At 35.6% G+C, this 14,114-nt stretch overlaps 1 protein-coding gene across 2 annotated transcripts in view; it reads left to right on the top strand.

Moving 5' to 3' along the window:
* BRINP3 (BMP/retinoic acid inducible neural specific 3) overlaps positions 1–14,114 on the top strand; it is a 354,007-nt gene that overhangs the window by 165,209 nt on the left and 174,684 nt on the right. For both annotated transcript variants that reach the window (XM_045876098.1, XM_045876099.1), the window contains one exon: positions 5,089–5,279. In XM_045876098.1, the coding sequence (XP_045732054.1) occupies positions 5,089–5,279 (191 nt within the window). The remainder of the gene's footprint in view (positions 1–5,088; positions 5,280–14,114) is intronic.

Genomic DNA, 14,114 nt, shown 5'->3' with positions numbered 1-14,114 from the left:
CAATTTTGACTAAGTCCAGGTTCCTGTGGTGAAATTTAATATCTATGAAATGCTAACTTGTAAAAATTTAAAACCTCCTCATTTACTGTTAGGCCCTAAATTAAAAAAAAAAAAAAAAAAAGGGAAAAGAGAGAAAACCAACATTTATTGTACATATTATATGTGATCTACCAGGTTCTATGGATAAATTATATTGCTTAGTCTTTTCAAGCAGATGAGAGTAGGATATTGCTTCTCTTTTAGAGATGGAAATGCTAAGGGCGACTGTAACTTTACCAAAGCCCCACAGTCCTTAAGTTAGAGGACTATGAGCTGTCAGGATTTACCTTCACAAACACCTGGCTCCGAAACTCACATTTTCCTTTCTCTTATTATATCATATCTCCTTCAAGTTAAAACAACAACAACAAAGAATGAACTGTAAACCTGTTCATACATGTGTATAAAGATTTACAGTATTTTTTCCTTTGATTTTTTTCTGTTGTCTATAATATATATTTGCTCTCAGGATAGAAGGAAGAAAACACATTTACCTGTACCTTACAAACAAATGTGGACTCTGAAAAACAAAGGAAATATTTTTTTAAATCTCCACTAGATAGAGAATGGAAGCTGTTCTTATTCATGCTGGTGATTATGGGCCATCATTTCTCTATGGACATCTTTGATTGCTTAAACCTATATTAGCATTTATTTATTGATTGATTGATTGATTTTATTTATTTATTTGAGACAGAGAGAATGAGAGACAGAGAACATGAGAGGGAGGAGGGTCAGAGGGAGAAGCAGACTCCCTGCCGAGCAGGGAGCCCGATGCGGAACTTGATCCCGGGACTCCAGGATCATGACCTGAGCCGAAGGCAGTCGCTTAACCAACTGAGTCACCCCGGCGCCCTATATTAGCATTTATTATTCATATCGTAACATAGGACCACTCTGAAATAGTAATCCCTAGCTCTTGTTTTGTGTCATTTTCCAAATTATCACAGGACAGCTTAACATCTACAAAATATTCTTAAATAAAATATTTTAATTTGCTTTTTTTTTTAAATTTAATTTGCTTTTTATTTTTTTATTTTTATTTTTTTAAAGATTTTATTTATTTATTTGAGAGAGAGAGACTGAGGGAGAGAGAGCATGAAAGGGGGGAGGGTCGGAGGGAGAAGCAGACTCCCCGCTGAGCAGGGAGCCCGATGCGGGACTCGATCCAGGGACTCCAGGATCATGACCTGAGCTGAAGGCAGTCGCTTAACCAACTGAGCCACCCAGGCGCCCTTAATTTGCTTTTTTAAAAAAAAGATTATGCTACTCCTTTCTTTTTGTGTGATATATGACTCAACTGAGGTCCCACTAAAGAATTTTCACCTGAAGGGTGAAGACATATAGAGAGATATAATATTTAAAGCTATTTTGAGAGATATTTACTCACCATTTGTGGATACAGATGGTAGGATGAGGGTTCATGCATTTATAAAAGAAATAGAAAAGGAGGCTTCTGTTCATCACAAATAAGACAAAATAACTAAAATTACTACAGATATGTAGATATGGAATGAGTTGTTTTATTATAAATTTTAAGGAATTGAGGTAAATAAAAGAATAATACCATGGCAACAACTTTTGAATTCTTACTGTAGTCCAGTCATATTCTAAATCCTTTACAGATATTATCTGTTTCATGCATCTAGCTACTCTTTGAGGAATACTCTGCTCGTGTTACATGAAAGGAAACTGAGTCAAGTTATACAGTTCAAGATCATTCAGTTACTAAATAGAAGCCAGTATTAAACCCCAAATCTATTTGGCACTAAAAGTTGGCACACTTACATCTAAACTATAATAATTAATTCTATATTTTTCTTTCTTCCAGCACCTCATAATTCAGTGCAAGAGTCCATTCTAGTGATCTAATTATCTCTTCTGCTCAATGATGTATAATTTTTCAATTCATGTTGGGCACCTCCAGTAATAAGAAAATTCACTACTATCCAAAAAGAGATAGTGAAGATGATCTCTTCACATATTTAAATGGTTTTCTTGAATCCCCAGAAGGCAAAACTAATTTCCAATAAATCAATTGAACCCATATTTTGAATTTAATACATTAATGAATTGAAGAAAAGATTAGATATTATTTTAAAGAATAGGCAGTTAAGCTTCCTTCTATCTACAGGAATCTGTAGAAAACGTGAATGCTAGGCGTTAAACTTGGATATTCAGATATATTTTCTAAATAGAATCATCTAAGAACTGCCAAATCATCCAGAATTTCATTTTAGTCTTAATATTATAATCATGAACTTAACTAGTTACTTTATTTTTTTTTAAAAAGATTTTATTTATTTATTTGACAGAGAGAGACACAGCGGGAGAGGGAACACAAGCAGGGGGAGTGGGAGAGGGAGAAGCAGGCTTCCTGCAGAGCAGGGAGCCCGATGTGGGGCTCGAGCCCAGGACCCTAGGACCATGACCTGAGACGAAGGCAGATGCTTAATGACTGAGCCACCCAGGCACCCCTTAACTAGTTACTTTAAAAATGTTATTATGAATAAATGTTTTAAATCATTCTCACTTCTTACGGCTGCACTGTATTCTACTGTATAGATGCAACATAGTTTATTCTTCCTGATTAGGTAGGTATCTGTGTTGCTACAAATACTACAAATAAAGCCACAGTAAGAAGACTTTTGCATATTTTAGCCAGTGTTTTTTGGGATAGATTCTTAAAAGTAGGATTGCTGAGTCAATTATTGCTAACTATTGCCAAATTTCTCTCTATAGTTACATCATTTTGCATAACTACCAGAAATATATCAGAGGGCCTGTTTTCTTTCCAGTTTGCCAACAGCTTTGGCAAAGTCGTCAAACTTTTGGATTTTGGCAAATTCCATAATTGCAAAGTGATATATCAATATATTTTAATTTGCATTTCTTGTACTATTTTAACCTATATTTCCTGTATTTTCTGCTTTATGAAAAGTGTTGCCATTAAAGCAACTTGGCAAGTCTTAATCTTTAGCACTCATTATACAATGTTTTTCTTTTTCCCATTTAATAATTTTGGGCCTGAATTCTACAATATTGGATATCAAGACTTAACTTTGCTTCCTTTTTATTTACATTTACCAAGATCTTTGCCATTTTGTTTTTAACCTTTCTTAATGAGACATGTCTCTTGCTGTATTAGTCCATTTGGGCTGCTAACAAAACACCACAGACTGGGTAGCTTATAAACAGCAGAAATTTATTGCTCGCTGTTGTGAAAGCTAGAAGTCCAAGATCAAGGTGCCAGCATGGTTGCATTAGGGGCCTTTTTAGGGTTGCAGACTTCTTGTATTTTCACATGGTGGAAGGGGCAAGAGATCTCTCTTGGAGTCTCTTTTAGAAAGACACTGATTCCATTTGATGTGGGCTCTGATATCATGACCTAAGCATCTCCCAAAAGCCCTACCTCTTAATACTTTCATCTTTGGGGGTTAGGATTTCACATATAAGTTTTGAGGGGACACAAACCTTCAGACCATAGCACTTGCATGGGTGATAGATGCTCATTATGAGTTCTTAGACTACGACAGAACTATTGCTCTTCATACATCCATGTACAGGAGGTTTGTTTTGGTACTCTCTCACAATGTGGCACATGGGTCACTCTTTTCCTCAGATTCATTGGTCTTTCTGAGATACACTCACTCACACTTCCACACTAGTTATCCTCTTTTCCTGGGGGTAAGTAATCACTGGGGATTTTTTTGTTTGTTGCTATAGGGATTTATGTAATATTTTCCCTTTTCTCTTTCAGATGTTCCCACCTGAAAGATATTTATCATGTATATGACCTAATGCTGTTGATAATTGTCCCACTCATTCATTTTTTTGAAGGATTTTTTTCAGCTGTTCTAGTTAGGCTATTTAATTTCCAGTATGCATGTTGGGATCCAAATACAAACTGAGAATGTGACCTTTCAGAAATAACATTGGTAACACTTTACTTCTGATATCAACTGACCTGATCTCTTGCTTTATCTGTTGTTATAAGCTGTGACTTAGGATTGGATAGTCACCAAGGATATGTCATTTTAAATTTAGTATCATTTTATTTATTTGGTATTTTATAAAACTGGCTTGTCAATTTGTAAGCGGGCATAATGCCACCAGAACAGTGGGTTCCTGAGAGAATGAGAGTAAGCATCAAGTCTGACAATTATACGCTAGATGAATATCCAAGAATATGGAAATCTGAAAACGGCAAGTTCTTAATGTTAAATTTAAATACCATTGATATTTTTTGTAAACATGTGAACACTGAAAATTGCAGTTTAATTATATTATACTTTAAATTTCACCTTCAAAAATCCATTGTCAATACCTAAATCTTCCATGGAGTTTAATGATTTCCATAGAGCTTAATAACACATAATATTTTTATGTAATGCCACATGTAGGAAACCTCTGAATTTAATTCATATATGCTTACATAACTATATATGCATATGTATGTTTTCTCTGAATTTTCGAGGTTCAGTTAAAAATGGCTAGGGGTGCCTGGCTGGCTCAGTCTGTAGAACATGGAACTCTTTATCTTGGGGTTGTAAGTTTGGGCCCCACGTAAGTGTACAGTTTACTAAAATAAAATCTTTTTAAAAAAATGGTTAGTGTTTAGTAATGTGCTTGGTCATGTTTCCATTAGTCATGCTGATCCACGGTAAACATTTCTGAGCATATACAATTTTATATCACGCACCCCACTTAAGTTCAATTTACATATTTTCCGTTCTTAACTTGCTTTTGTGTCATATAGGTGTTAGGTAAACTAAACTATATAAGAAAGTCAATAAAATCTAGAGAAATCGTTCCACAAATGCTAGCTATTCAACATTTACTAAATAAGTATTTACAGGCTTCAATAGCTCATGTACCATTCTAGGCACATGAGAAATATTCATGAAGAACACAAAAGTTAAACTTGACTTTTGTTGCTTATCACTCTTTTGTTTCATTATGTCTGTCATCTATACTTCCTCACCTGCAGATAATTGAAAAATTGATTTTAAGTGGAAAATGGAATAATTTTAAATATCATTAATGCAGGAGAGGAGTCACTCACAATTTTTGTGGACAAGCGGAAGCTGAGCAAAAGATCTGAAGGAAGTGATTCCAGCACCAATAGCTCTATGGTCACACTGGAGACGCTACATCAACTAGCCGCTTCCTATTTCATTGACAGGGACAGCACCCTTCGGAGACTTCACCACATTCAAATTGCATCCACTGCCATTAAGGTATGAATGAGTTTACCTTAAAATGATGTCATACCATGATTTTTCCTAGCTCTAAAATGCATCTCTATATATTTGCATGTATCACTGATTTAAACAATTATGTTCTAAAAAAAACAGTCACATTTCCATTTGTCACAAGTTATGTAATAGATTTCGATGAAATGGTGTGTCTGCAACATTGTGACTTAATAACTGGGTCAAGGTTTTTCATGCCCTAATGTTAATTGAAACATACTTGAATTGTGTAAGTGTCTGGGGTATACAGTCTCCCTCATAACGTGTGTGTGGATAAAACTGTTTTAATAACATTAATTTATTTTGTGAATATTCCTAATTTTAGTATTTATTTAAAAACATTCTGAGAAGGTGCTGTTTTAGGCTCAAAATGGTCAGTGACACAAAAGTCATTAAGAAGTCCTGGTTTAAGGAATATTTTCCCCCATCCTTTAACAATATAATTAAGAAGTACAAGTATTTGGGGGTAAGTTTCTGCAAGTCAAGACACAGCATAGTCTAGAATTAGTAGGTAAACTCCATGTGTTCACTAGAATCCTTTCCGTCTGACTATACTAAGGTTAATTTCACCAAAACTAAGAGAAAGTAAGAATAAGGTGCCTTTAATTTTTTTAAAAAAGAGAGAGAAACAGAGGAAGAGAGACAGACAGCGGCTTCTAAAACATCAGATTTTTTGACACATTTTTCTGGCAGTTTAAATCAACATGTTATTGTGTTTGGTCAACAGACATTGCCAAATAAAGAATCATCACAGTGTGATAGGGTGATCCTGGACTAAGTTAGCAAGAACAAAATAAAATATAAAGAGCATTTCTTGGTGTTTCACCTGTAAGATTTCATAATCAATGCAAAAAGCAGTCATTAAATTTATGATTTTAAAATTAATAGTTGTGTTTTGTAAGTTAATAAAATGTTAGTACTTCAGTATTTTGGGAATGTTAGGAAAAATTAGTCTAAGTCATATATTTTGTGCGAGATGTTCCAGAGAGAATAAAAGGTGATACAGCAATATCTTTAGCTTATGGGTTACACAGATAATACTACCTGTCTTCCATATTCCTGGTAGATGAAGTTGGGAAAAAGACTTCCTTAGATATAAATTACACAATTATAGTTAGTCTACTTCTGATTGTAGGACTTCTGTTATATTGGATAATCAAAAATATAAATAGCATTTATGCTGTATAGATAAAACTGTAGCCAGCATGAATGTAGATATTTTAGTTAATTTAAAAAATATTGTAAGATAGGGTATTGTTAGAGATAGTTAGCTTGAGGTTGCTGAGGACAAATAGACTTTTTCAGAAATCAATTTCAATGATATAAACAGTAACTTAAAGTGTATTTTCTAATAGAAGACATCATTATTGTAAGTATGTTTATTATACGGCTATTGATTTTTTTTCTCAGCACCAAGTGGAATTATGCAGTGGAGTTTTGTACTTTACTCAGGAAAAAATATTCATTCACAGTTTATGTCAAAACTTAACGGAAGGTCACCAAGGACTTGGAACAGGACTTGAGTCTGGAGAGACCTGGTCACAGGAACAGGATCTTAGGGACAAAAGGCATTTGCTTGTCTCTAAGCACTAAACTACACAAATGTGCCTATCCCAACTTAAGGCAGAGCTGGAGGATACTGGCCTGCCTGCCCTGATAAGACTGGGCCTTGCTGGTTGGGTGGAGTTTCATCTAATGAGACAGGAGGGACCCCTAGCTGTTGGAGAAGCCCTGGACCTCATCAGGCTGCAAGTCCAAACTGGGACTGACTGTATCCCATCTTTAGCTGCCGCCTCAGGGTGGTTTTTGGCGGGTGGGCCCACTCCTCATTGGAGACTATGCAGGGGATTGGTGCCGGGCCCCAACTCCACGGTCTGGAGGGCCTAGCAGCCCCAGGCAGGATAAAGGGGTGGGTACTTCATCTGCACGTGGAGCAGTTCACAGTGACTATGGATTGGAAAAACATTTTTTTTTTTTTTTAAAGATTTTATTTATTTATTTGAGACAGAGAGAATGAGAGACAGAGAGCATGAGAGGGAGGAGGGTCAGAGGGAGAAGCAGACTCCCTGCTGAGCAGGGAGCCCAATGCGGGACTCGATCCCGGGACTCCAGGATCATGACCCGAGCCGAAGGCAGTCGCTTAACCAACTGAGCCACCCAGGCGCCCCTGGAAAAAAATTTTTTTAAATCTTGATGGATATTTGTATGTAATTCTGTTCTCCCACGAGTGAAGTATGTATCACAAAAATCAACATGTTTTAATGGTGTAAAGTATTGCACACAGGCATTGTTCTTCGACCCTGGTGATTCAACTCTGGTGATACAACTGTGTGATAGGAACGAGCTTTAAAGAAGTAACTCTTAGAAGTAAGTGATCTAAGAGGAGCTCTGAGAAAGAAGAGGAAGTAACCTGGAATGTGGGAGAGTAAACAACCTCACCTTTAGAGCTCCAGGGAATATTCATTATCCACTAACCATGGGAAGGCCTCCAGAGCACATAATGGAAATCTTTCAACATGTGTGCATAGAGTGGCTGCGGATGAAGAGGAGAAGTGGGGCTTTAGATCCGGGACAGGAAGCAGAGGACAGTAGCGGGGAGGATGCAGGGATGAATAGTAAAGAGCAGTAAAAATACCTTGTGCTGTAACTGAGGGGGAAAAAGAAATGAGGTATGTGCCAGTAACAACACCATGACTAAGAATATAGTCACAGAATTATGTAGGGAGTACAAGGGTGAGGTAGTAGGAAATGGGAAAGAAGGGAGGACAATCAGACTTTGCAGGACTTAATTAGGTCTGGATGGAGTTCTCTTCTGAGGCAGTTGTCATTTGAAGTGATTGGTGATTTTCTGGTGCAGGGTCAGGTGCTGTCTGGATTACTGGAAAAGCTCAAAGGTAAAGCTCTTGAGGAGGTCTATAGGCTCTTTTCTTGCTTACATAACTGTATGTGCCTGGGAATTTTTCTGGGGAGAGTATCTTTTATTTTCACTAGTTATCAAGTACGTCCCTACACAGATAAAAGGTGTCTCTCCTCAATTATAAGATTATAATTGCTTAGATGTAAGTTAACAGAATAGGAAGGACTGAGGATGGGGATGGGGGTGTGCAGGGGGGAATCTAAGGGCATTCAACTACTGAAATTCTTCCTACTTGAATACATAGTTCAATGCAAAGTGCTTTTGTAGTACATTTGAAATCAAGAGCGTAACTCCTTTACTAAATCCCTGAAGGTTTAATGCAGTGTTTGTATATTTAAAGTTTTCAACTAAGGGTAGCAAGATCCACAGTTTCTTTGATAATGCAAAATGTTTTGGGTTTGCAGTGCCATGTAGTAGGCATTTAATTTCTTCAACAAACGTATGAAGTTGTCTCTTGATTTATAGAATTTAGGAAACAGAGTATTGTTAAAAAGGAAAGTCAAGTAAGATCATTATCAGATAACAGCAAAAATATAATTAAATCTGCAAAATCATGCCTGCTTTTATCATGCTAATTCTTGCAAAAACACAAAAGAGTCGGACAAATAGTGTTAACTATGAGCCAACTTCTAAAAAATGGGATAGAACAATTTGTTGTTTTTATCTCTTATAATTATGAATATAAATGTAGGCTGCAGTTCATTAATGTATCTAGAAATTTAAAAAAAGAGGCTCAAACACCTATGAAGCTTAATTAGCTGTCATATTATTCCAATTAACAGCATTTATATCAAATATTCTTTCTCAATATTATTTTTAATGCAATAACATGTCAAATACAATTTCTAGAATTGGCCATTTTCAGAAGATTCAATTCAATTGACTCAAGTTACCTAAAGATCACACTAACATGTTCTTTAGGTTTACCGTGAAATGGTCTAATAAATTTAATCTCATGTGATTGTCAATGAAAATATATATTTTGAGAAAATGTAATCTATCACCTGATGTAGTATGTGCATTTTCCAAAACTTCCTTAATACACTAAATTCTAAAAATCAGGTTACATTCAGTGAGTACAATTAAATTTTTTATCAAACGCTTAAAAATTTTATTTTATTTTTTTAAAGGTTTTCTTTATTTATTTGACAGAGAAAGAAAGAGAGAGCACAAGCAGGGGGAACAGCAGAGGGAGAGGGAGAAGCAGACTCCCCGCTGAATAGGGAGCCTGATGCACAGCTCTATCCCAGGACCCTGGGATCATGATCTGAGCCAAAGACAGATGCTTAACCAACCCAGCCACCCAGGTGCCCCTCAAACATTTAAAAATTTTAAAAGAACTAAGTTATTATTTTCTCAAAATAAGTACTGATGACTTCATTGTATTTCTGGCATTTTTCTTATACAGAAAAAAATCAGATTTTTAAAATTTTAGTGTTTACAAAATTTTTCCAACAAATTTAGGAAGAAGCACAGATAACATGTTAAAATTACCTTGAAGTTCAACAACTCAGCTAAAATATCCACTCAAATGATATTTAGTGCCACTTAGTTTACTTAAGAATGTTGCAGGTGATGATGAGAAGAGGCTCCACAACTTTAGATCTACATTACTGAAATGATAAAAATCCATTAAATTAAAATTTATAATGCCATTTATAAAATTAGGCCTGATAATAACATTCCAAGAAGCATTTCTGATATGTAAATTATTTGCTCTTTAAGAATAAAGTCAGCAAAACCTCACAATTTTTAAATTTTATTTCTATGTATTCAAAAAAGCTTACTTTAAAAAGACATGAGATGAGAAAATTTACACATAAACCATTCATAATAATTGAAGGTTTGATTTCAATATTAGTTTGATTTTCAGAAGGGTTCCCTTAGTAACCTCTAGGGTTTTAAAAAGACATTTTAACTTGCACACAAATTTAAGCATCTTGGTACAATTCTAGTCATACATTTAACGTAATACATTTGATAATTCTGATAGTTTTTTCAAGTTCACAAAAAAATATATCTGCATTTTTTGTGTATACATATTTACTTGCCCCAATATTTTTTAGCCTAAAGGAATAATATATTATTCCTGAATAATTAATATATATAAATTTAGCGTCATTATTAAATTCATTAAAAATTTCAGAATAATTAAGATTCATATTTTTAAATATTCGAACTTTCATATTCTTGATAATAATTTTCTACATTTTATTACAGGACTTTATTTCCTGTGCTGAGCTTTCTCTGCTTTTGACAAAGTCTTAATTTGCTAGAGAGCAAAAGCAGAATCTGTTTATATTTTTGTTTTATTTTTAATCAAAATAGCTATACAGAGTGGCTACCAAATGGTAAATTAGGAAAATTAAAATTAAACTCAACTATTTAGATTAAATCCTTTTTTAAAATTTAATCCCAGTATAATCAATATACAGTGTTACATCAGTTTCAGGTGTACAATATATGATTTAATAATTCTAGACATGACTCAGTGTAGATTAAATTTTAATTATACAAATCAGGAAAAAATTTAAAACTTCTATTTGTGACATTTTTCTGCATTTATTTCCTTCTGCTCCAGCTGTGTTCCTAGTATATATTCTGTGTTGTAACTGAGTGCCGACTAAATTATCTCCTCCATTTACAAAAAATATGTAAAGTGAAAAACATGAAAAATAAAATCAATAAATATATTTAATATTAAATAAAGTTAAAAATCTCTAAATAGACTTGCTTCTAACCAAGATGTTATAGCAGGGACTGGATCCACCTTCCTACATAACAATACAAAAAAAAAGATTAAAACATATAAAAATACTGATTTTAAGACACACAATAGGCAAAAAAGGACAGTGATCCATGAGAGATGGGAACAACCAAGGTGAGGTCTATGATTGCCGCCGTTTATTGTCTTGAAAGAGTTTTCAGGATATGGTACAGGGAAATAAAATGCAAGAAGAGACCAAAAGATTCCAAAGGTTGAGGAAAAACTTCAGAGTTTAGTGAGACCTAGGTGTTTTCTAGTTTGTTGGATAGAATCCCAAAGAGGGGAAAACAGTGGAGAGAGAGAACCCCATAGAACTGCAGAGAGTTGCCCTTGGGTATTTAACAGAATACTTTTGAGTGTATACATATGAGGAAATTATTGGACATCCAGGAAGAAACCACACTATAGGATTAGAGAACAGTATCTGGCACTCACACAGGGCCTAGAAAGGTGTTTTTATAAGCCAGAATAGAAACAATAATAATTCGTGGAGCACTGACAAAAGTCATGTCTCAGTTGTAAGGAATACAGGCATACCTGGAATAAATTGTGGGTTTGATCCCAGACCACTGCAATAAAGTAAATATCAGAATAAAGTGAGTCAAATGAATTTTTTGGTTTCCAGTAAATATAGAATTTATGTTTACCTTATACTCTTATCTATTAAGTGTGCAAATAGCATTATGTATAAAAAATGTACATACCTTAATTGAAAAACACTTCATTACTAAAAATGCTAACTATCATCTGAACTTTCAGTGAGTCATAACCTTTTTGCTGATGGAGGGTCTTGCCTCGATGTCGACGGCTGCTGCTGGATCAGGGTGACAATTGCTGGAGGCTGAGGGGGCTGTGACAGTCTTTTTTTTTTTAAGATTTTATTTATTTTTTTGATAGAGAGAGACACAGTGAGAGAGGGAACACAAGCAGGGGGAGTGGGAGAGGGAGTAGCAGGCTTCCCGCCGAGCAGGGAGCCCGATGCGGGGCTCGATCCCAGGACCCTGGGATCATGACCTGAGCTGAAGGCAGATGCTTAACCGACTGAGCCACCCAGGCACCCCACAGTCTTTAAAAATAAGACAATAATGAAGTTTACTTCATTATTTCTCTGTAGCCTGTGATGCTGTTTGATAGCATTTTACCCACAATAGAACTTTCGCAATTGGAGGCAGTCCTCTTAAACCCTCTGCTTTGTCAACTAAGTTTATGTAATATTCTAAATCTTTGCTGTCACTTCAACAGTCTTCACAGTGTCTTCACTGGGAATAGATTCCACCTCAAGAAACCACATTATTTGCTCATCCACAAAAATCAACTCTTTGTTAAAGTTTGATTATGAGATTGCAGCAATGCAGTCACATCTTCAGGCTTCACTCTCTAATTCTAGTTCTCTTGCTATTTCTTCCACCACATCTTACTTCCTCCACTGAAGTCTTGAACTCCTCAAAGTCATCCATGAGGGCTGAAATCAACTCCTTCAAAACTCATGTTAGTGTTGATATTTTGATCCCTTCCCATGAATCATGAGTGTTCTTAATGGCATTTAGAATGGTGAATCCTTTCCAGAAGTTTTCAACTTACTTTATCCAGATCCATCAAAAGAATCACTATCTATGGCAATTATAGCCTTATGGAATGTATTTCTTAAATAATAAGACTTGAAAATCAGTTACTCTTTGATCCAGAGATTGCAGAATGGATGTTATGTTAACAGGCAAGAAAACATTAATCTTGTACATCTCTATCAAAACTCTTGGGTAAGCAGGTGCATAGTCAATGAGCAATAATATTTTGAAAAGAATTTGTTTTTCTGAGCAATAAGTCAATAGTGGGTTTAAAATATTCAGTAAACCATGGTGCAGACAGACGTACTGTTGTCCAGACTTTATTGTTCCATTTATAGAACACAGGCAGAGTAGATTTAGCCATAATTTCTAAGGTCCTTAGGATTTTCAGAATGGTAAATGAGTATTGGCTTCAACTTTAAGTCACCAGCTGCATCAGCCCCTAACAAGAGAGTCAGTTGTCTTTTGAAGTTGTGAAGCCAGGCATTTGCCTCTCTAGCTATGAAAGTCCTAGAGAAAATGTTCTGATACAAAGCTGTTTCATCTATATTGAATATCTGGTATTTAGTGTAGCCACCTTCATTACTGATCTGAGCTAGATCTTGTGGATAGCTTGCTGCAGCTTCTACAGCACTTGCTGCATCACCTTGTATTTATTATATGGATGCTTTGTTTCCTTTTTTTTTTTTATTTAAGAATTTTATTTATTTATTTGACAGAGAGAAAGCTCAAGCACAAGCAGGGGGAGTGGCAGGTAGAGGGAAAAGCAGGCTCCCCGCTGAGCAAGGAGCCCCATGAGAGACTCGATCCCAGGACCCTGGGATCATAACCTGAGCCAAAGGCAAATGCTTAACCCACTGAGCCACCCAGGCTCCCCAGTGGCTTGTTTCCTTAAACCTCATGAACCAATCTCTGCTAACTTTTAACTTTTCTTCTGCAACTTCCTCAATTCTCTCAACCTTCATAGATTTGAAGAGAATTAGGACCTTGCTCTGGATTAGGCTTTGGCTTAAGGAACTGTTGTCACTGATTTGACCTTCTATCCAGACCACTCAAACTTTCTCCATATCAGCAGTAAGGCTATTTTGCCTTCCCCCCGCCCCCAAGATTTGTGTGTTTATTTAAGTAGCACTTTTAATCCTTTGAGAACATTTCCTTTGCATTCCCAACTTGGCTGTTTGGTGTAAGAGACCTAGATTTCAGCTTATCTTGGCTTTTGGCATGCCTTTCTCAATAAGCTTAATCATTTCTAGCTTTTGATTTAAAGTGAGAGACATGCAATTCTTACCTTCACTTGAATACTTAGAGGCCATTGCAGGGTTATTAATTGGCCTAATTTCTATTTTGTTGTGTTTTAGGAAATAAGGAAGCCGGAGGAGAGGGAGAGAGGCAGGGGAAGGGCCAGTTGGTGGAGCAGTTAAAACATACATATTTATCAATTAAGTTCATCATCTTATATGAATGCAGTTTGTGGTCCCCCCAAACAATTACAATAGTAACATCAAAGGTCACTGATCATGGATCACCATAACAAGTATAATAATAATGAAAAAGTTCGAAATATTCTAAGA

The sequence above is a fragment of the Mirounga angustirostris genome, unplaced genomic scaffold (assembly GCF_029215605.1).
Source record: "Mirounga angustirostris isolate CCGP_5_RB_7025 unplaced genomic scaffold, mMirAng1.0.hap1 SCAF_6, whole genome shotgun sequence".
Classification (NCBI taxonomy): Eukaryota; Metazoa; Chordata; class Mammalia; order Carnivora; family Phocidae; genus Mirounga; species Mirounga angustirostris.
The sequence above is the reverse complement of the archived record's forward strand: the minus strand, read 5'-3'. Positions and strand labels throughout refer to the sequence as shown.